The sequence below is a fragment of the Lissotriton helveticus genome, chromosome 2_1, assembly GCF_964261635.1.
Source record: "Lissotriton helveticus chromosome 2_1, aLisHel1.1, whole genome shotgun sequence".
NCBI classification, from domain to species: domain Eukaryota; kingdom Metazoa; phylum Chordata; class Amphibia; order Caudata; family Salamandridae; genus Lissotriton; species Lissotriton helveticus.
The window spans coordinates 279699685-279724351 of record NC_136059.1 but is presented as its reverse complement, the minus strand read 5'-3'; the positions used below and the strand labels follow the sequence as shown (position 1 = coordinate 279724351).

The 24667-nt window shown below is 46.8% G+C and overlaps 1 protein-coding gene across 1 annotated transcript; it reads left to right on the top strand.

The window, feature by feature from the left end:
- The first annotated feature begins 770 nt into the window (after positions 1–770).
- ARMC3 (armadillo repeat containing 3) lies at positions 771–6715 on the top strand. The gene has a single exon (XM_078674810.1). It carries the CDS (start codon positions 890–892, stop codon positions 3479–3481), a length of 2592 nt encoding a protein of 863 aa, XP_078530936.1. The 5' UTR covers positions 771–889; the 3' UTR covers positions 3482–6715.
- Positions 6716–24667: the final 17952 nt, after the last annotated feature.

The following is a 24667-nucleotide window of genomic DNA, read 5'->3' as shown; positions in this document are numbered from 1 at the left end:
AGGTTTTCACATATATTCCAACATTTCTACCTTAATCTCACACCGTTATAATTATAGTTACTCTACTTAACATTCTATACATTTCACTACTGAATATAAAACACTCGTGTGCAAAACATGTTTAAACTAACTACGTGCTTGTAAATATGGCGTACTTATACATTTTTTTCAAACTTGTGCTCTCTCAGTGGATTCTGCCTCTCTTTACTTTATAAACTCTTTGTATATGATATGGCCTTGTATTTGTTGCTTTAAGTTTACCTTTAAGTGGGAAAAATTGTGCGAGGATTTTGTTGATGTTCCCACTTGTTTTATTCGTATTTACATAAGAGTACACTCCAAGTATATAAAGTACTGGCCAGGTGTGCTTTGCGTTCATGTGCAGTGTTATTTCACACGAGTTTTCACCCTAAATATATTCTTGAATGAATATGTTCTCTGTGTTATAAAGAAATCAAGCCGTGAGTTATATTATTTATATTTACCGATGAATACTTTGCCCAAGCATGATAAATTAATGTTAAGACTTTAATGTAATGATTCCACATAGTACTATTATTTACACAACCCAAAAGTGAATATTAATTCATCTAGTGACATTTACCATGATCGAGCAGCAATCTATGTACTAACTCTTCCCCTGCCCCTAAAGAAAACTGCAACTAAAGCGCAGAAATTGCACGCATGCGCTTTAATCCATGGTACAAAACCGGAAGTCGGACATAGCAACTACTTGGAACGTGCGCGAACAGGAAGTAGTGTGCTAGGCCGTCTCCTAGCAACCCACCAAACAGCAACGTGCAGCTGTCAGCTGCGGCTGAGTAGAGCGAAAGAAAGCCGGGGAGAAGACAAGAGGAAGCAGGGTAGAGAGGCAAGTGCGAACGGCGCCATGGGGAAAAAGGTGAAGAAGGAACCCGAGCCCCCACCCAAGGATGTCTTCGACCCATTGGCTATCGAAAGTAAACAAGTGCCCACGGTGGTGTTAATGCTTCAGTCTCCCGAGGAAGACATCCTAGGTAAAGCCTGCGAATCGCTGTATAAATTCGCCAAGAAGGGGGACGATAATAAACTTCTGCTGTTGGAGCTGGGGGCTCTGACGCCTCTGCTTAGCCTCATGGCTCACGAGGACAAGATCGTGCGGCGCAACGCCACTACGGCCCTGGGGACCCTGGCAGAGCACCCTGACGCCAGCCAGCGCCTGCGCGCCATGGAGGTCTTCCCTGTGCTCATCGCCCGCCTGGCACCAGAAGAGGAGACGGTCATCCACGAGTTTGCCAGCCTGTGCCTCGCTTTCTTGTCGGTTGATTTCACCAGCAAAGCCAAAATCCTGGAGCACAATGGCCTTGAACCGCTAGTCCGCCTGCTAGGCAGCCCCGACCCCGATGTTCAGAAGAACTCTGTTGAATGTATCTACCAGCTAGTGCAGGACTTTCAGAGCCGTGCTGCACTATGTCAACTGCAGGGAATTCCTCCTTTACTGGAACTTCTGAAGTCGGAATACCCGGTAATCCAGGTACTGGCACTAAAAACACTGGCCACTTTAAGCAATGATGTAGAAGCAAGGTCAGTTCTGAAACAAAGTCAAGCCCTACCGCAAATCCTGCAGATCTTGGAAACGAACGATTTGAACGATCTGCACGTGGAGGCTCTTGCTGTGATAACGCATTGTCTGGACGACAATGAAACCATGCTGTTGCTACAGCAAACAGGAGGGCTGAAGAGACTGCTTGCGTTCATGGAAACCTCAACCATCCCTGAAGTGCAGGCAAACGCGGCTATGGCACTTGGCAAAGCAGCTCAGAATAGTGAAAACAGAAACATGCTGAGTGACCTAGAAGCAGAAAAAACTCTTGTTACTCTTTTGGGAAGTGACAACGACGACGTGAGAGTTGCTGCTTGCCAGGCAATTTCTGCCATGTGTGCTAATGTGGCCAGTAAAATCTATTTCCAAAAGGACGGGATACCGCTAATAGTTCACTTGTTGGGTAGTGAGAATGGAGCCGTTAGGGAATCAGCAGTCCAAGCGCTGGCCAATCTGACCATCAACAATCCCAGCAACGCAACTGCTGTTATGGACGCTGGCGGTCTAGAACCCTTGGTTAAAATGTTGTCCGATGACAGAGACGTCGCTGTTGCCCACTGTGGAACTGTCCTTATAAACATGGCCTCCCAAGAAATTTTGCGTGTCAGTATGCAAGGTCATGGGATAATGCAGGCTATTGTCAAACCTCTTCAGGCCACCAATAGTATAGTGCTGAGCAAAGCAGCACTAGTTGTTGCTTCACTTGCATGTGATGCGGAGGCAAGAGCTGAGTTAAGAAATGCAGGTGGGCTGGGCCCACTAGTGCACTTACTTAAATCTAAATATCATGAAGTCAGGCGAAATGCATGCTGGGCAGTCATGGTCTGTGCAAGTGATGAATTGACTGCAGTAGAGTTGTACAACCTAGGGGCCTTAGACATTCTTCAAGAAATCAACCTGTCAGTGAGCCGCAGAAATAATTTCAGTGAAGGAGCTCAGAGCAAGCTGTTTGATAACTTTTTGTCCTTGAAATACAGCCATAAAGGTTACTTATCCTCAAGCAACATTATTAATGACGGATTTTATGACTGTGGTCGCATAAAGCCTGAAGCAAAGCTCCTGTCATTGGAAGAATTGAGGAAGCAAGAAGTCAACGACCACCGGGCAGTACTCTTGGTGAATGCCAGCGCTACTGACCATGGGCGACCCCATACGCCGGCTTCAGAAGAAAAAGCAGATCACAGCACTGTACGGTCGCCTGCTTCAGGCAGCAGAACGGTGAAGGAAAAACCAAGTATCAGGGTGCCATCTCCAGCGGAGGATAGGCAAGACTCTGTATCCGGACGTTCCCCATCTTCACTTAGTAGAAGCAGCATTAAAGAAAAAGCAGGAAAAGGGAAAGGGAAAACAAAAAAAGAAGAGGACAAATTAAAAGAAGAAGAGGAGCACGCTTTGCAGGAAACCATCATCAAAAAGAAACAATGGCTTCCCCCTTTTGACTTAATTTTATTTAGTTATATTGGTGAGGTTACTAAAACTGTTCTTGAGCATCCTAATACCAGGGATCAGGTTGTGCTGCTGGCACAGTTTGTTGCAAATAAGATGGGTGGTCCCATTGAAAAGGACAAATTACACGAATTTCCCTGGGAACTAAACATTAGTGAGTTAAAATTTAAATTGAAATCCAATATAATTCCGATTGGGGCCATCACTAAGGGCATCTTCTGCCACCGAGCTTTACTTTTCAAGGTTTTAGCAGATAGAATTGGTATTGCTTCCTACCTCATCCGTGGAGACTACAACAGAGCGTGGAATGAAGTTAAATTGCAAGAGGATTCTGCCCCTGGTATGACTATAGTTCTTCGTCCTCCTGAAGCATACTTTGTAGATCTAATGTATCAGCCAGGTCGCCTGATGAAAGTAGGAAGCGCCGATGCTGACCATTATCAACATATTTAGCTTTTTCTTTCACATTCAAACTGAAAGGCAGTATTTGTATTTAACAAACTATTAATTTTTGGTTTTAGTCTCATATTTTAACGTTATTGTATACTAAATATGTAGAAATTAAGATTTTACTGTTTATGAAATCTATATTCTTTTTTAGTTCATAACAATTTTGTGTTTTTACTCAGACTGGTTTATGTTTTGTGTATCAATTTGTGGTGTAATATGAAAGCAGTGGCATCAACACTCTTATCGTTGAGGTGCTGCATAGCAATGGAAAATCATTTTCTGTTGTTGAAAAATAACAGTAATGAAACTATACTTTTCCTCTGCTACCCTTTGTGCAGGAGCAAATGATTCCCATATAGAAATAAAACGTTGCCAAGGTACTTGAGAGATAAGGAAGATGTAGTGTACATGCAAGTGAGGCTATGTAAACTAAAGGTGTCTGCTATGGGAAGACACAGAGGGTAGGGGTATTGTACCCACGTAGTTTTAACAATGTTTTGACATTGAGATTTGTATCATATAGTTGTAAAGAAACCACAGCAAAGTCCGTTCTATGTGCTCCCCCAAGTCTAACACATATATTCCTTACACCTTAAATCGCAAAATGGCCCAGTCCCATGCAGCATATACCATTTTCTACCTGATCTTCTGCACACTATATTCAGTTCTCGTTGTCCATGTGAATTACCCCTTTATGAATGGTTGTGCCTTAATATGTTAAGTTATGTACTAGTTCGTCCATCCTTGTGAGAGTTGTATAATGTATTTTAGCAGAGTTGCGTCAGACTATGGTATAATCATATTTACATATGACATAAAAGTGTATTAATACACCCCACTAAGAAATGGTAAACTTTCACTCTAACCTCTGCTTCCAACTGCCATTCATACCAGGCCACCGATAAATTACATACACCCTACATTCCATCATCACTCAGTTAACATAACATCATTTAAACCAAGGCTTCTGTGTTGGATGTATAATTGGTGGACATGGACAATTGGCGTTTAATGAGGGAGGATAGGAATGTCTGGTATTGTTGCTGCATTTTCGCGATATTGCAGGTCTTTTGGTGCTTTAATATTTTCTGTTATAACCCGTCAGTTTCATTATATAGACCTCCGAAGCTTATAAGGTCCCACATGAATTCAGACCTATGACCCGTTAGTTTCAGAATAGGTGCTAAACCCACTAAGCACGACGGTTTTAAGACTCCATTGCAATCTTAAAGAGACACATGCCTTAAGTTATATCTCTTCTAATTATGTAAAATGGGAACCACATATTAAATGAAGTATTGTTTTTCTGGAGAGACAATAAGAGGCTATTACTGGTTCTGTAAAGGCAGTTGAGCAGTTGAGCATCTATTACTACTAAACCGAGGTATGATGACCCCCAAAATATACATAATTTTGACCTGTACACTATGTTGTAGACTAACCAGCAGTATGCAGTATCAGTGGCAGGGTGCCTATTGAATTTTAACATAGGCATTGCAGCAGCTAATTTGTCTCCCCATTTTTTATTGACATTTTCTGAACATTTTTTACAGCTGAGCATTACTCATAACCTACGAGACTTATTAGTCTTTTAATGTGGTGGTAGCTTTTATCATTTTCCAAACTGTAACTTGTAGGCACTTATATTTGTGTCCGTTTCCTTATTAGCTGAATGTCTGAAGTATTTCTTTTCTGACATGTGCTATAACCCAATTATTGCACGTTTCCCCCATTTGCTAACTTTTAGAGCCATTCTCTGAACAATTGTATATGATCCCAGTGAAAATGAAACGTATTAAATGTAAAATTTGAGTATTCAGTTCACATAACCAATGTCTCCAAAATTTCCAACCTAAATGGCACTCGGAACATTTTCGGTTCAAACTTAGTGAAAACCTTATCAACCCCTTTTGTCCCCCTCTCCAATATTCTGTCTTTTTTGGTTTTCTTCACTTCTCCAAGCCTGAACCCACCTGTCCTTGATTTTATGTATGATGTTACTCCTTCCCACCCCAACTTCTCTTCCCTCCTCTTCCATTCTTTGTTTCTCTTCTGTTTGCTTCTCTTGTCGGGGTCCTAAATGCCCCATCCTTTCCCTGACTATTTTTACTTGTTCTTGCCTCCCTATCTCTTTTCCTCAGCCACTGGTTTTAGACTAAGGGCCATCCTTTTCCAAGCACCAGCAGTGTTTCTTTTCTCCGTTTTCCTCCATCACTTGCTACGTTTCCGTACCTGTTTTCCAATCACCACCAATACGTCCTCTACTTTTCGTGTCACAGTCGAAAAAGTCCACTTTGCTCGTTCTTTTTTCATTAGTCCCCATCACCTCCCCAAAAAGTTGCCAACTTTTCAAATTACCTCTTTTGTTAAGAATTGGATGTGTGTCCAAATTTATCATTATCTATTGAACCTGGGATTTGGTAATGGGTCTCAGATTGTTTTCCTTATTTCCTCTCAGTTTTTGTTATGCCCAAAAACTTGAATACTGCATCATGCCTTGGAAAATCCAAGTCTTCTTGTGATCAGTGAGAAGAGGGGTGGTAACACCACATACTTTTGATAAAACACTGCATTCACACTATTATTTATTGTTATTTGTGCATTATGCTAAATCAGGCGGTATTGCTCGGCATTATCCTTATAACTACTACAGGGTATTACCTTCTGTCTTTGTATAGAAGGTTAAATAGACCCACCAGTATTAAGTTTATGTTTGTAGGTTTGAAAGAATGGAAATAAAAAGTGTTCATCAAGCGGCATGAACATTATAAGAAAGCATAAAAACCCGCTTTGGGTGTCCTTTCTTGATCCTCAGCTGTGAGTCACTCTTTCTAATAGAGTCTCACTCACTGTAAGATCTGTGCCAACATAGATGCCTGCGACAATTCCAAGTGCCCATATTTTAAATGATGGCCCACTGCTGCGCAGCTGAGGTAAAAGTCACTGCACAAGTTACCCATGTGTGTGTACATGTGTTGAGGCTGAGCAAGGAAGACTGTTTTCTGACTTCATCTGGCTGCTACGCACAGGTAGTGCTACTGCTGATGGAATCCAAATTAAATTGGTTCTGGTCTTCAAAGAACTCGCAATTCAATTGAACATCTAAAAGGTAATGTTACCGTTTTTAGAATTGAACTGTAACATCGATAGCACCGTTTTCCAAACTGTGAGTCGTACATGATTTTTGGTGGGTTGCAAAAGTCCAAGCTATAAATAAAGATGCTTTTAAATTCTGTATTTATCTTGTCACATTTGCTGCACTACAAAAACAGAGGTGAAATATCAGGCTACATCTTTTGAAAAATTGCTTCTTTTTGAACATGGGTATGTGGTGTTTAAAAACTCTCACTTTGCAGCCAGAGAAAGAAAACTAAAGTGAACTAAGTGACTGTTTTGCTGGGTACATGTGTGTGAAAGGAAAGGCTTTGGGATGTCATTTTTATGTAACACTCCAAAAATGAAAATAGCCGTAAATTAACTACACATTCAGCAGTTTGGAAAGCAAAACGAAGCACATTTTTTTGTAATTCTGAAGTCTGATGGAAACAAAGATTTTATTAGCTTTAAAACAAATCAAGGCACTTTACTTGGTGGTGCCCAAATGGTAAGTAGTCACTTAAGCCCGATTTTCACACACTATCATTAGTATGCTATGCAGTTATATCAATACAACTTTATTCCTGTGCACATTTAGTGGTCATTTCATTGAAAAATACGATGCCTGCCAATAACAGTGCCTCATATACACAATGCTATAGTTACACTGAAACAATTGCCAGCCTCATCCATTCCAGCTAGGTGGGTCGTGAACATTTGTCATTCTAAAATTTGGCTCATGATTCTAAAATGCTTAGGAACTACTTATCTATAGTGTTTGAATCTATTTCTGTTCTTGGGAAAATGTGCCTTAAATGTAACTTTTGATTGTCACAAGGTAGGGAGATCATTAACGTGACATTCCCTAACATTTCCTTGCTCGCAAACTCCTATCGAGAGCCGGATTCATGCTGTAAAAGTTTGTTTATGTACTCATGTAATTGGGTATTTCCCTGAGTCAGGGTAACTAGAACTCGTGCTCAGAGCTGCCCTGATACACACACTTGCACCCTGGTCGGTGCTTCGGAGTTCTGGTGGGGAGAGTAGTTAAATTTGAAGACCATGGAGTGCGCTACCAATAATACCTTAGTTCAGGAGACCACCAGCACTGGATAGGAGGGAGGTCTAGGCCGCGCATCACTACTACTGTTCTACGTTTGTTATGTTATGCTAGTCGATTTTATCGTGCATGCTCATACCCAAAGCTCCTATAGTGCTAAAGCTCTAACACTGTTATTAATGGAAAAGTTCATGCACTACCATTAAGTGCAAAAAGTACTGTTTTTAGTATTTTCCTAAACATTGAGAGTGGAGAAATTCATCTAAGAGAAGGTAGTTTCTGATTACATTCCCTAGCAACAAGCACAAAAAGGACCTTCCAGCTAGTAAAGCTCTTTTCAAACAAGAAGTGTGTAAAGTATTTGTCTTAGAGAGGAGCAGAGTTGTTGAGTAGTATGAAATGTGATGCACTTTTTCAAAAAGGCAGCGGCTGATCCATGTATACACTTATGAATGAAGCACACTGTTTTGAAGGCAATCCTTTTTACAAACTGGAATCCGTGAAGTCTAGTAAGCAGTGGAGAGACATTAAAAAACCTTGCATACTGCATTATAGCCTGTGCTGCTTGATTTTTAACTTTTTATAAACTTTGTATTTGTTGTTGGGATATTCCTAAATATAAAGCAGTGCATTAATCCAGTCACACCTACGGTGGTTGCTCTCACTATCCGTATGTCATCCGTTGAGAGCAATCGAGAACTAGGTTTCAGAGATTTAAGGATGTAAATGCAAGAGCATAGATATCACTGAGGAAGGCTGAATATCCAATTTGAGAGTAAGTCATGTCTGAAACTGATATACTTAACTTCTGTAGCTAAATCAGAAGGCTCAGAAACAAATGAATGGAGCATACCTGCGAGTACAATTAGTAAATGATTGAAGCCAATCAAGAGGAGAATGGCAAATGCTTTCTTCAGCTTATCTAGCTAAGAATTTATGATTGACTGTTTTTAGGGCTGCCGACTAATATTTAGGGGTAGGACGCAGCAGTAGCAGAAGTTGTACACAGGCACCAAGGAAACTTCAGGAATTTACAACTGTACAGTTGGTGGTCAGTAGCCCCACAAAAACACTCCTGGAAGCTAGAGTGCACCGCCAGGAGTGTAGGGCAGACCCCCAACCAGTTAGCACCTGTGCTGTTTGGTACCCTCTGGGGTCATGGAACACCACCGTGCAGTGCCTTTCAGTTACCCCTTTAGAGCTGTGGATTTGGTAAACATATTGCCACTATCTATGCAGAGCCCCAGGCCTGTACAAAGCGTCCGGCAAAGAAAAGGGGCGCTGCCATCACCACAAGCGCATCTTGTACACGCAACTCTTCCAGCATTCGAGTAAGACCAGAGCGGGCTCCGGGGACAGGAAGAAAGCAGCTGACTCCACTGTCAAACACAGAGAAGTCTGGCAGAGAAGTCGGCACAACCATGCAGCTTATGCAGCCTGCCACACAATCTGGATGAGTCCCTGCACTGAGGCCCACAAGAGCAGGGTGACCAGTACTAAAGACCCTGAAAAACATGCCCTTCAAAAGTTTCAATAAAGAACATAGGAGACAAAAAAGGACATCTTTACTGTTGGGCTTCAGGAAGAAGCATTGCTTTAGGGGTAGAGGAGCAGCCCATGATCAATAGCACTGACTCAGTAAAATTAGCATATTTACTTACTGTGCCCCACGAGAGCAGCAGCACTGCTGAACTATCTAGTTGTTTTCTGGGAGCTGGTTGGAACAGTGGCAGGCACCCACAGGGTCATAAGTGCAGAAAGAAAAAAGCCTTACTGTAAATCTCCCAGGATAAATGATTAATCAACACGAGAGAAGCAAGATCAGGTTACAGAGCTTCTATCCTGAGTTTTTGTGTTTTTATGTGGGTTTAGTTGGTCCCATTTTGTATGGGGTTCTGCAAGATTTCCAGACAATCTGATGTAGGAGGGGAAATATGTTCTTTCACTAAAGGCTCATTACTGAAAAATGTCAGTTTTAGTATTCAATAGTGAAAAGCTAATTATTTATTTAAGTAGAAAACACAATAAATGTACATTCATACTATCACGGATTTTTTATCATTGTTGATTCAGCTGTGACAGCCTCTGACAAAACAAATACGTCTGGCCTTTTCTAAGTGCATATCCTTTGGGATTTGGTAGGCTAGAGCCGTATATTGGCGGGATTGTGGTTGCAGGGGTTGTGTGTGCTTGTGCACAAAGTGTTAATGGTGTCTGAGACCTACAAGTTCCTGTCTAGATTTAGGAAATTATTTGACCACTGTGACCTTCTTTCAGTGGGCACATATGTAATTCTTGAGGCCTTTCAAGGAGGTTTTCAGTTGGGTTTTCCATGTGCAATTGTGTACATATTTGTAATTGTGGATGTAGTAGTTAGGTAGACCTTTGTGTATATTTCCTTTGTAAAGGAACCTGTGATTATTGAGTGTTACATGGAGTAAGCTAAGTCCTACATTTGTAAACTCACAACATCTCCAATGTTGCCACAAGAGTTAAGTGCTAAAAGGGGTGCCTTTTCCTTTAGTAGAGTCTGCGCTACTGGGGCTCCAGGACACTAGAAATGAACAACTCCAAATGACGCAATTTGGGTTAATAATTTAAGATTGTAGTGTAACCTCGCAGCCCAGATTTCTAACAAGAGCTGTATAAAACTCCACTAAATCCAGCATTAAGGTAGATCTAATTTCCATCTCCCAGCTCCATATACCCCTTTGTCCTAAGTTTTATCGTACACAAAAAGTGATGGGGAATATGTAGATACATGTTTGTGCCTGGGCCATGCATACAGTGGCTCATTGCTGTCATGGACTTTCTCTGTCAATGATCAGGGCAGATAATTCCAGATCAACTTTGCCATGGCTTACCATACACCGTCCCAGATATGCTGTTTTATGCATAGTCTGGAAGTTTGTGTGGGGATAAATAGTGTGGAAGTTTTCAAGGTTGTCCAACCCTTTTAACCTCGCAAGCACCCTGCCCAAGTTGAATTACATTTTGTGTATGATAACAGGTCAGGGGCATGAAGCAATAATGCCCCTTCCTGACATAATTATATAAGATAAAGAATATATATTCTCTCAGTACATATATTTACACTACTCCTTTTTCAAGTTTTGTGACCCCTCTATCTTGCCCTTTTGCTCCAATGTTAATGCTTTCTCTTATAATTCTTCACCCTTGTCTTCTAGACACTGAAAAAGTAGACCCTAAAGCACCACACAGTCTTTCCACCAATTAACTATGTTGATACTGGTATGAATTGGGTCGGGGACATGGCCCACCACGCTTGATAATGGTGGCAATTTAGGGAGTTCCTGGGCCCATTGCCTTGTTGCTTGGATATGAGTTTACCTTAAATTAATGAAAAATGAGAGGTGTTTGGCAAAACAGGAACAAGTTGGTTTAATTAACTGCTACGGCCGGGAGATCCTCGACATAGTGTGTCTGGTAAAGTCTCTCAGTGTGCAACAATTTGGCCACTGTTATATACAGTTCATAAGGTACAATAAGCAAAAAAAAATTATACATTCAATAAAGCATCTCAGATGGCTCTCGACCTTGGGGATAGCTAGTGTCGGCCAGTGTGTATGTGTCCAGAGTCCGGCATGAGGACCATGTGATTATTACACGTGGTGTGCATGAAGTGCACTGATTGGTTGAGTGTTTCTGTCTACAGGTGGTACCTAGCTTTGTGGTATTTTGGGGAACGCTAGCCCATGGCCAAACGTGTTTTAATGGGGCCAATTTCATCGGACCTCTTTGTGGTGCAACTATCTATCTGTGGGTTCGATCAGGGTTTTCCCTGGGCATGTGTTTGTCTTTAGGTTACGAGAGACACCACTTGTGACCTTGTGTTCGATAGGCTTGGGTGTGGGTCGTCTAACCACGTATTTCTGACTCTGGGTTGATGGAGAGGTCACTTTGGGTGAATGCAACAGCAATGATACGAGTTCTTTGGAAGTCCTAGGAATGATATGGCAGTCACTGATATAATTTCTATCAACATCCTTATCATTGTGCATACAGTTGTCATAGCATACATTGACCTTGTTCTTCCCGGTATTGACATGGTTAAGCTTGCTTAAGTCATAACGTACATTAACATTGTTTTTACTAGCAACAGTATTGTCATTTGTGCTTGGATTGTGAGATACATTGGTCTCTTAGTTGCGGGTCTAGGCACGGTTGTTAAGGTTATGACATACATTGATATTATGTTGACGGGTATTGGCATGGTCCGGCGGGCACAGGTTATGGCATGCATTGATTTTGCCATTATTGGTAATGCCATTGTCAAGCCTGCACATATCATGGTATTCATTGACCTCATATTCATCCATTCCAATACTCTGAATTCACCATTCATCCTGTACAGCGGAGCTCCTCCGCAGTGACAACGAATGCCTGACAACGCGCTGCAGCAAAGGGAAAGCATTGAGACTGTGGTGGACCTCACAGGCTCAAAATGGGACTTGAGTGAAAGGCGTCTGCTGCCTGCAGCCTTTGCGCACTTTTGAAGACAGAGAAGGTCCTCCATGCTCTTGCCTGATGGGAATCAGAACTCCTTGGCAGGATTGCGACGAAGCCTAGTGCTCTGCTGACGACGGGACAAGGCACTGCACTCACTGTGGGAACCTGTGGTGCCAGCCACCTGCGACTTGTGCCTGCTCAACTACAGTGAAAGGAAGGAGACAGCAGGCCGCCAGGGCATCTCCACGTCACCGGATGCTGCTGCACATGGAGAGGAGCCTCCATGCCACACCTTCTGGTCACTATTCTCTACCCGAGTCTGCATGCTGCAATATGGCTGGGCCTTTGCTGTCCCGCCGAGAGGGATGATATAGGGAATGAACTGACCAGGAGTGACCATGCCCGCACCTGGGGCACCTAGAGACCCGATGTCCTGCTGCCACCCCTGGATGTTGTAGCTAGTACTAGGTGCCATACGTCGGCAGATACCTGCCAGACAACTGCCATTCTCGTAAATACAGGTGGTGCGGCAGAGAGCGATGCACGTGTGGAGGGCTCTGGTCACTGCCAGGCAAGTGCAGTGGACAAAATAGAGATCGGAAGACCCAACATCTCCTCCTACTGGGATAACATAGCGACGCCAGACCCTGTGTTCCTGCATGTCCACCATCCTACTGGGCACTTGACTTAGGATACTGAATGGAGAGGTCAAAGGTAAATCTTTTTTCATAGTGAGGGAGCCCAGATCCCATTCAGGCGCCTCTGGGAGCACATTGCCTCGCCTGTCACCCTGGACCTCTCGGCATATGCCATGGGTAGAATCCATATAGCAAAAGATGGGTCGAGCAGACCTACAATAGATGGGATGAGCAGACCTAGGCACGGCAACGAAAATACCTCCCTTCCTGCCGGGAATGACCTCACGTTGGCACCCACGACAGAAGGAGAGCTGGGGAAATCGGTGCTGAACACTAAACTTGACAGCATTCTGGTGGCCATCAACACCACCAAGAACACTCTGGAAGCTAAAAGAGACAAAGTCTTTGTTGACCTTGGAGTACTTCCAGATTACCACAAGAAGCTGTTGGACAACGTCAAACACCATGATGAAAAGCTAGAGGAGGTGTGTCCTGTGGTCCAGGCTCTGCGGAATCAGAGCAAGTCCCAGGCATGAAAGGTGGACATACTGAATAAAAGGGCTGAGGATGCAGAAAGGCGCAGAAACAATGTCAGAGTTGTCGGCCTGCCAGAGGGTGTGGAGGGGACAGACATGATTGGTTACCTAGAAACATGGTTCTCCAATGAATTGTCACCACATGGTCTTTCCAAATTGGAACAGGTCCACAGAGTACTGGCCAAGCAACCCCCTCTGGGGAGACCGAACTGACCAGTGGTGGTCCGCTTGTTCCACTACAGGAACCACGACCTGATATTGCAGCAAGCTCAAACCTGTGAACGGACGCAGGTATAGAACTACAGAGGGGGAACTTTTCCTGCCTACATGCTGGAGGTGCAGCATAGCATGGCTTCCTTCGTGGTGGGTTGTTAGACCAGCCATCCTTAGGGTAGTATTCCCCCAACTTTTTGCCTGCTTTCCTCCACTTTTTGTGGTATCTTTCTGTTGGCCTTTGGACTCTGAGCTCTTTACCACTTCTGGCCAGTGCTACAGTGCATGTGCTTCTCCCCGAAACATGGGGACCTTGGTGTATACCTGATTAACATATTTAGTTTACTTATAAGTACCTTGTAATGTGATATACCATATACCAGGGCCTGTAATCTATTTTCTACTAGTGGGCCTGCAGCACTGGTTGTGGCATCCACACAAGTAGCCTTTCAAACCTGTCTCAAGCCTGCCATTGTAAGGCCTCTGAGTGCAGTTTCCTGCCACTTCTACTTGGCATTTGAAATCATGTGCCAAGGCGTAAACTCCCCTTTTATTACACATAAGTCCGCCCCTGAGGTGGGCCCTAGTTATCTTTTTTTTATAAATCTTTTTATTAACAAAAGCAAAAGAAAAAGCATCAGGTGACATGTAGTGCTTCTACATTTGTCATATATACATTTCCGTACTACAGAACAATACATACAGAATATCATTTAAGGATCACAGGGACTCCAACGCTACTGTTACATCTCAGACCACTGGAGGAACACAAACATCCCCCCGGTAGCTATTCCAAGCTCTCCAAATCGGATGTATGACGTTACAACGCATACTTTTACAACGCATACCTTTACAACGCATTTTTTACAACGAAACATCCATTACAACGCATTTCATTACAACGCATGCCATTACAACGAAATTTTAAAAACTACCTTTACAACGCATTCCATTACAACGCATACTACCTTTACAACGCATACCATTACAACGCATAACATTACATTGCATGTATGGTAAGTATTGGATAGTGTAGGGGTAAAAATTACTATTCTAACTCCAGGGGGGTGCAACAGTAGGGTAAGTGTTGGATAGTGTAGGGGTAAAAAGTACTATTCTAACTCCAGGGGGGTGCAACAGTAGGGTAAGTGTTGGATAGTGTAGGGGTAAAAATTACTATTCTAACTCCAGGGGGTGCAACAGTAGGGTAAGTGTTGGATAGTGTAAGGGTACTATGCGTTGTAATGGTATGCGTTTTAATGACATGCGTTGTAGTGGTATGTGTTGTAGTGTCATGCATTGTAATGGTTGCGTTGTAATGGCATGCGATGTAATGGATGTTGCGTTGTAAAAGTTTTGTTGTAATGGTAGTGCGGTGTAAAAGTTGAGTTGTAAAGGTTGTTTCCCCCCCAAATCTTCCCCCATTTCCCGGGGCAGCCCCTAGCAACGTAGACCGACCTCTCTCTGTGCATGCACCAATCCAGGTCCTCCATCCACTTCTCGATCTGGGGCGTTTGGCTGGCGCCCCACAGCTGAGCGATGTTACGCTTAGCAATCATACACGCCAGGGTCACCCACAGCCTCCCAAATGCACTCAGGTTCGTAGGCTCCCAAACATTCAGGACACATCGTCGGGCCACCAGCGCCATCTCTACCCCCAACACCTCCCGCATCCTTTCGTGGATTCTAACCCAATAAGCCTGTATGTCCACACAATGCCACAAAATATGCATAAAAGTTCCATCTCTCTCCGCACCCCCTCCGACATTTCCCATTCTCCGCCAGACCCATGTGCACCAGCCGGGGTCCCGTGACGTATGACTGATGTAGAATCTTCAATTGCACCAGCCTGTGTCTCATTTGGATGGCCACTACTTTCGGGGAGGAGACTGCCTCCCTCCAGTCCTCATCATCTAATTCCCGGCCGTCACCAGTGGATCCCCCATATTGTTGATACTTTTTTTATATATTAATGAGATGGTCTTTTCGGGGAAATGACTGTCGAAGACTCGGTCCTCCAGGGGTTAGGCATCCGGGGGTGTAGTACCTCTAGGGATGTGTGCACGTAGGGTATGCCTAACCTGGAGGTACCGATAATGCTCACTCTCCTGTAGATGATACTTTTTTTGGAGAGCGTCAAACGCAAGGACTGCGTCCTTACCCCAAATATCCTTGATCTGCGAGATCCCAATGAGATCCCATTTGTCAAAGCCTTTGGTTTTCCACAGGCTGCCCAACCTCTCCGAATTCCACAGTGGGGTTGCAAGGGTGACTCTTCCATCCCACTTAAGATGTCGAGTAGCCAGATGCCACACCTGCATTGCGAGAGCCGACGGACCGGCAAGGGGAAATCGGCCGGCCCTAGCATATAGAGTTCTCTTGAAGTCCACCCCCGGCACCTGCCCACGGTCCATCGCATATCCTGGGTCCGCGGGAGACCCGTAAATAGCGACCGCTGAGCCTGTAACCAGGCGAGGTCGCCCCACACACCCCCGCCTCCGTCTGCTGTGCCCTGCTGTTTCCCTCGTCTTGGCTGTGCCTGCTGACCTCGTTCTGCTGTGCCCTGTGACCTTCCTGTGCTCCTAGCTCTGCTCCCTCGTTTTTCCCTTCCTGTGTTTTTTCCCTTCCTGTGCACCTAGCTCTGCTCCCTCGTTATTTTTCCCGTTTTTTTCGTCTTCCCCTGCTGTGCCCCTTGCTGCCCCCGTTGTTGTGACGTGCCCTTGCCCCTGCACCTTTTCCTTGCTCCTTGATCTCTCTCGCTTCCCTCCCCGCGCTCTCCTCAGGGCGACCCAGCCGCCGCTGAGCCGCCCGCCGCCCTCCTTCCCGCCACTGCCGCCCGCCGCCCTCCTTCCCATTCGCCGCCCTGCTCCCGCCACCCAGCTGCTCCTCCCTCCCGGCTCCTTCTTATGTCGCCCCCTCGTACGCGCAGCGGGCGTACCGATTGTGCGCCGAAGGCGCGCCAAAGGCAAGCCCGTCTGCGCCCGTCCGCGCCTGGCACGTGCCCAGCGCCAGGACCCCTGGTCCTCCCCGCCGATCGAAGACGACCCGCCTGACCTACGACGCCGCCACTCTCAACGCACTCCATGCCGGCCGGACCCACGCCTGCTGCCGAGCCACCCCGAGATGCACCCACGGACCCTTCACCTGCTGTACCTGCAAGTTCACCTGCCTCCCAACCTGCCCCGCACCCGCCAAGACAAGCATCAGCTGCAACCACCTCAAGTGCATCCTGCTCAACACCCGATCCGTCCACAGACACGCCGTGGAACTTTGGAACCTCCTCGACAATACATCACCGGACGGCGCCTTCCTCACGGAAACCTGGATGAACGCCTCCTCTGCACCCGACATCGCCATCGCCATCCCGGACGGGTACAAGATCATCAGGAAGGACCGCATCAACCAGACTGGAGGAGGCATCGCCATCGTCCACAAGAACACCATCCGCATCACGACCGACGCCAATGACTCCTTCACCGCAGCCGAACATCTCCACTTCCAGATTCACACCGACCCCAAGACGACCCTCAGAGGCACCCTCATCTACCGACCCCCGGGACCACGCACACAATTCCGCGAAGACATCACAGACTTCATCAGCCCACACGCCCTCCCCTCCGCTGACTACATCCTCCTAGGGGACCTCAACTTCCACCTGGAGAACAACAAGGACCGCAACACCACCGCCCTGCTGGAAAACCTCGCCAACCTCGGACTCAAGCAACTGGTGAACACCCCCACCCACTATGCCGGCCACACGCTTGATACCGTCTTCAGCAAGTACATCACCTTCAGCCACGCCACCGGACTCCACTGGACCGAGCACAGCTGCGTCCACTTCAGCTTCAAAAGAACGACGACCCACCACCACCCGCAACAGGTACCCCACAGGAATTGGAGCAAGATCACCGCGGACCAGCTCACCACCTCCCTCAACCAGAGCCCACCCGCCAACACAACGGACCCCAACGAAGCTGCCCGCAACTTCACACAGTGGCTGTACGCCTGCGACGACGACCTCGCACCACTGAAGAACCCTCCCAGCAGACCCAGAAGCAAGAAGGCATCCTGGTTCACCGACGAACTCAAGAACTCCAAGAAGACCTGCCGCACCCTCGAGAAAGCCTGGCTCCTCGACCCGACCACTGACAACATGACCGCCCTCAAACACGCTACCGGCAAGCACCACCAGCTCATCCGCACCACCAAGAAGAAATCCCTGAAGGAACGACTGGACAACAATGCCCACGACAGCAAGGAACTCTTCAGCATCGTCAAGGAGTTCTCCAACCCCAGCACTGGCACCAACGACATCACTCCGTCACAAGACCTCTGCGACTCCCTCGCCTCATTCTTCCACCGCAAGTTTGCCGACATCCACGACAGCTTCGGCGCACCACCCACGTACCCAACCGTTGAACCAACGCCCCCCACCGCCACCCTCCGCACCTGGACCACGGTGACCACCGAAGACACAGCCCGCACGATGAACACCATCCACTCCGGATCACCGACTGACCCCTGCCCACAACACGTCTTCAACAAGGCCGACGCCACCATCGCACCCCAACTCCGGAACATAATCAACACCTCCTTCAACACCGCCACCTTCCCGGAGAGCTGGAAGCACGCCGAGATCAGCGCCCTCCTGAAGAAACCTACAGCGGACCCCACCGAGCTCAAATACTTCCGCCCCATCTCGCTCCTCCCTTTTCCTGCTAAAGTCATCGAGAAGATCGTCAACAGACAGCTGACCGCCTTCCTCGAGACGAACGGATCCCTCGACCCCTCGCAGTCCGGCTTCAGAGCCAACCACAGCACCGTGACCACCCTCATCGCAGCCACCGACGACATCCGGACCATGCTCAACAAGGGGGAAACAGTGGCCCTCATCCTCCTGGACCTCTCCGCTGCGTTCGACACTGTTTGCCACCGCACCGTAGTCCAGCGCCTCAGCAACATCGGTATCCAAGAGAAGGCACTGGAGTGGATCATCTCGTTCCTCGCCGGAAGAACACAAAGAGTCCGCCTCCCCCCGTTTCGCTCCGAGGCCACCGAAGTCATCTGCGGCGTCCCGCAAGGATCTTCACTCAGCCCCACCCTCTTCAACGTCTACATGAAACCTATTGCAGCCATCGCACGCCAGCACAACCTCAACATCATCTCTTACGCCGACGACACCCAGCTGATCCTCTCCCTCACCAGAGACCCCGACACCGCCAGAACCTGCCTACACGAAGGGATGAAAGACGTCGCCGAATGGATGAAGGACAGCCGCCTGAAACTGAATTCGGACAAGACGGAAGTCCTCATCCTGGGATCCTCGCCCTCCGCCTGGGACGACTCCTGGTGGCCCCCAGCCCTGGGCACCGCACCCAAGCCAACGGACCACGCACGCAACCTGGGCTTCACCCTGGACTCCTCTCTCTCGATGACCAGACAAGTCAACGCCGTCTCCTCAACATGCTTCAACACCCTGCGTATGCTTCGCAAGTTCTTCCGCTGGATCCCGACCGAGACCAGGAAGACTGTCACCCAGGCACTCGTCACCAGCCGACTGGACTACGGAAACGCCCTCTACACCGGAACCACAGCGAAGCTACAGAAAAGACTCCAGCGCATCCAGAACGCCTCCGCCCGACTCATCCTGGATGTCCCCCGACGCAGCCACATCTCCAGCCACCTGAGGAACCTGCACTGGCTCCCCGTCGACAAGAGGATCACGTTCCGGCTCCTCACCCACGCACACAAGTCTCTCCACGACCTGGGCCCCAAGTACCTCAACGACCGCCTGACCTTCTAGACGCCCACCCGCCAGCTACGGTCCACCAGCCTCGCCCTTGCAGCCGTACCACGCATCCGAAGAGCCACCGCCGGAGGAAGATCCTTCTCTTACCTGGCTGCCAAGACATGGAACTCCCTCCCCATCCACCTTCGGCTGACCCAGGACCATCTCGCCTTCAGGAAACAACTCAAGACCTGGCTGTTCGAGCAGTAGCATGCCCCTTCCCCCAAGCGCCTTGAGACCCTCCCGGGTGAGTAGTGCGCTATACAAATGGTATGATTGATTGATTGATTGGTTTCCTGTCGCCAGCTGGGAGGCCCAGTAGTACTTCCGCAGGTCCGGCAAGCCGATCCCTCCGGCCTACCAGGGGAGAGTAAGTTTAGAGAATGCAATGCGACGTTTGCCCTCCCAAAGGAGCTGCCGTTGGAGGGACTCAATTTCTTTAAAATAGGAGGATGGCACCGGGTCCATTGCGTTTTGAAGCACGTACAAAAATCGGGGGAGGGCCATCATCTTAAATAGCACCGCCTGACCGAGGAGGGAGAGCAGCAACGCTCTCCACCTCGACCCTAGTTATCTTTAAGGGCAGGTTGCTGGGTAACTAAAAGGTAGGACATGTACTTTTAAGTTTTACATGTCCTGGTAGTGACAAACAGCTAAATGTGTTTTTCACTACTGTGAGGACTACTCCTCTGGTAGGCTAGCATTTTGCATTCCTTAAACACTTTAAATCTGTAATTCCTGATTAGAAAGTAGTAGTTACATCATGTTTCCTATCTTTGGAATAGTAATAAGAAATCCTAGTGGTAAAATTGGAACTAACATTACAATTTTAGAAATGCTATTTGTAGAAAGTGGACATTTATCTGCTCTTAACTTAGCTCTGTGTGCTTGCAGTTCTTCTCCAATACATATCTGGGGTGTGTGACAGCTACACTTTGTGCCTTCAATCTAGGCAGCCCCAAACACAGAAAGGGTGGGTGTGACAGAGAACTCATCTGCATTCATCTATATTCTGATAGCTCTTCCTGGGCAGGAAGAGGAGAAGGAGCTGACACTTATATCTGATTAGGCAGTTTCCTGTGTCCCACACAAAGGGCTGATTACCCCCCTAACACCACAGGTAGCCTGGCAGACAGGACTGGGATAAAAGAGGACCTGTGAACTTCAATGGCTTGCCTTCAAGTCACCCCACTTCAAAGGCTCATTTGGGTATAAGTACATGGTTTATGACCCTACCAACACAGTAAAATACTGGACTTGTGAAGAACTCTGCCAGGAGTAAAGACGGATATGCTACAAGGATTGCCACTCAGCTTGACTGACTGTCTTTAAGGAACTGCTTCTCTGCTTTGCTGAGCTGCCTTACTGCCAGCTGAACTCTGCTCTCCTGAGGACAAGGAATGGACCCATCTCACTTGAACTCAGAGTGACTCCTAGGGCTTGCTGGCTTGCCTCCTGTTTCTGAAGTCTCTGTGCCATCAAAGACGTCTTACAACTCAAGCTGCTGCTTCTGGACTCTGCCATCTGTGAGTCCTCCCTTGCCTGAGGTGCCCCTCTAGTCCTGGGCCTCAGAGGTAGGTACTGCAGCTGTTTTTGTATCAGAATAGAAGCAGTGTGGAGTTTACGCTGATCGGAACTGATGCATTACCCTTCAATACATGCGCAGAGACCAATCGACACCACTGCCTATACGAACTGCAAGGCTTGACAACACGCAGCACTAGCATTGTAAAGGGGTCCATCGATGAAGTCTTCATCGACTTTGCGGGCTGGCGCCGATGTTTTGTCTCCATCCAGAGGATCAACGATGACACTGCACCTCCTCGACTCTTCACCTTGAGTCTTCAACGTCGATGCTTGCTCCATCCAGGGAACTTTGTCAGCTGGACCTGTCTGTGTCCTGTAGCCAGCCTGCCTTCCATTGCGGTAGGCCTGAACTTTGGATTTTCCCTGGTCTTGCGCCACCTCAAGTTACCTTTTAGTGCTATTGACTTCTAAGCACTATTTTCGGTTTATTCTCTCAAAATTCATAACTCCTGTTCTACCTATTGGATTTTTGTCTTTTGGGTCCAGATTTTCTCATAAAAATATTATTAATTCTTCTAAACCTGTGTGGACTTGTGGTGTTTTCATTGTGTTACTGTTCGTCTGTATTGCACAAATACTTTGCACATTGCCTCTTAAGTTAAGCTGCCTGCTCTGTGCCAAGCTACCAGAGGGTGGGCACAGATTAATTTAAAGTGTGTATCTAGGTTACCCTGACTAGGATTGTGGTCCATACTTGGAGAGGGTCCATACCTCTGCCAACTAGAGACCCAATGTATAACACTGGTGATCAGCGGTAAGGATAGGACTTGTGTTTGTGCAATACCACATAGTAATTCAGTGCTCACTATCCGCCTGATTCATCAAGCTAAATTGCACTCGCAAAGGGCAAGATTCTCAGAATCTTGCCTTTTGCGAGTGCAATTTTTGCATTTGGGATTCATCATCCCAAATGCAAAATTCGCTATTTAAGAATTCGCACATTTGCGAAGAATTGAATTTAAGGAATCTCTATTTGAGATTCCTTAAATGCAATTCATGAAGCATTTTAAAATTGCGAAAATGCAATTTTGGGCCGCTATTTACCGAGAGGTCAGACCTCTCGGTAAATAGCAAAAACTTAGAAAAATGCTTTTAAAGGCATTTTTCTAAGTTGCATGTTGCACACACACATGTCCTTTGGACATGTGTGTGCGCAACACCTGTTTCAATTTGCATTTAAGGGGTGCTACAGGGTGTCCTTTGGACACCCCTGGCACCCTTTCAATCGCTATCTTATTTGCGATTAGCTAATTGCTAATCGCAAATAAGGAATACTCCCCATTCATTCCTATGGGCCTTTTGGCCCATAGGAATGAATGGGGAGTTATTCCTTATTTGCGATTAGCAGTTTGCTACTCGCAAATAAGGAATGTGTAGGAATCGCTATTTATTTAGCAATTCCTACATGAATACCGTTTTGCGAGTCCTTAATAGCGATTCGCTATGAATCGCTATTAGGGGCTCGCAAAACGGCCCGTTGATGAATAAGGCTGTATAACGCTACACTTTTTTTTTTAAAGACTTTATTTCTACATTTTTCACAGCAACCTGAGCGGTCATATACAGAATCCTTCGAGACAACATACATCAGCTTATTTTTATTACATCATTAGAGTCCCAGGCCCTTCATACAGTTAGATACATTTTACACTTTTCGTGGCTTAGCAGTGGCTTCAAAATCATATAAAAAAATAGGGTTGACACAGGCACCAACAGTCAGTTACATACTGTTGTCTTCATAGGACTCACTACTCTGTTCACTGCCCAACCCCACTGGACTCAACAATTCTCTGCATGCCTCTGTCCAACTTGCTATATTCTCTTCCAACTTCCAATCCTTACGGCAGGCCTTCATATGCAGTTCCTCGGCCAATGACCACTCTCCCACATCTTTCATCCAATTCACAAAAGAGGGGGCGCGTTCACCCATCCAGCAAATGGCAACCCTCCGTTTTGCCAGCACCAACGCTAGCTGCATTTACTTGTTGGAAATTTTCCTCTGCTTGCATTGCGGTACCAAATCTAGAATGCACTGCGCAGGCGTAGCTTCGAGCGCAGTTCCCACCCTCTCACGGAGACGTGCTACAACTTCAAGCCAATATTGATGAATTTTCGGACATTCCCAAGTCAGATGCATGAACCCCGCAGGAGCTCCATGACATCTAGGACAGCCATGTGAATGGGAGGGATCGATATGATGAAGCCTTGCCGGGGTCATATACACCTGTTGCAAGAAATTATAGTGCAGCACAACTTCAACCGGGCATTGGAAGACACCTTACGCGTAAGCATACATATTCTCACCCAATTCTTCTCCAGCAACAGCGTCTGCAAACCCATGTTCCATGCATCCCACACCCTAAGAGCCAAAGACCTCGAGTCTGCCCGCATGGCCTTGTACAACAGAGACACCAATCTGTGCCCACCTCCACATGTTAGCAATACGTCCAAGGTCTCCGTGGTCTGGGGCATAGTTGCCATGTCTCCTTAGCCACTTCCATCAGGCCAGCATTTTGAAGATACTGCCTCTGTCCCGGGCCACTTTCCAGCCCAGAGCAAAGTCACCAGAAGAGAGTTCAATTGTCGAAACACTTTTGCAGGAATCGGGCACCGCGCATTCTGCAAGGCATATAGGCATCTCGGCAACATCACCATCTCTGCCACCGCTATTCTACCCATCAGGGACAGTGGCAGCGTATTCCAGAACTCCAAGGAGCACTTCAGTGACTCAACCACCCCAGTTTATGTAATTGGAGCAGCTTAGCATTCCTATGTGCCACCTGAACCCCTAGGTTTCTAAAATGGTCTGTCTCCCATCTCAGCCCCCGGCTAGGCAGCTCAACAGCTGCGCTACAACACTACACCTACCACCAATTTGAACCTTTTTCAGTTCACTCTGATGGCCAACTCAAGGGGTTCTGCCAGGAAAGAAGGGTGCTCCATAAGGGAATTGTATTGAAGGCAGAGCTTCAGAAAGCCTTAAGAACATGGGCAGCAGCCCACCCAGAAGAGAAGTGGATGAGGAGGAAGGGTTAGAGTCTAAGGAGGAGGAATTGGAGCAGGACCAAGATGGAGGTCTTGTCATGCAGCATGCTGATGTGGGGGGGGGGGGTATCATCGTCCCAGGACTGGAAGTCCGCGGCAGACAAGGCAGCAGTGTGTCTTCAAGAAACCTTTCCCCAGAGTGAATGAATGAATGAATGAATGAAAAGGCACTTATAAAGTGCGTGGCTACCCGGAAGTGTCCCAGCGCTCTGGACCAACATCGACGGAGACAGACTAGGGAAACAGCCGGGTCTTAAGTTGTTTTCTGAAGGTCTGTGATTGGGAATCAGACGTAAATGGAGTGTCAAGGAATTCCAGAGTTTGGAGGCATTATAGGAGAACATTCGACCGCCACTTCTGGCTTTTTTTATTCTGGGTACCTCGGCCAGACACAAATTATCTGACCAAAGTTTTCTGTTGGCTTTATAAGGAAGGATCAGGGCTGAGTTAATGGCAGGGCCTGTTCCTGACAGTGTTTTATGGGCAATACACAACAATTTGAATTTAATGCGCTCATGCACCGGGAGCCAGTGGAGGGATTGTATTGCCGGGTGGCTGATTGTCTGTTGGAAGTGCCCGTCAGTAGTCTGGCTGCGCAATTCTGGACCAACTGGAGTTTAGCCATTACTGAGGAGGGGGTGCCTTGGTATAGTGCATTACCGTAGTTCAGCCTGGAGATTATTAGGGATTGTATCAATACTTTTTTTGCTGGTGGGGGAAGAAGAGGGAGGACTTTTCGGGCCATTTTGAGCAGGC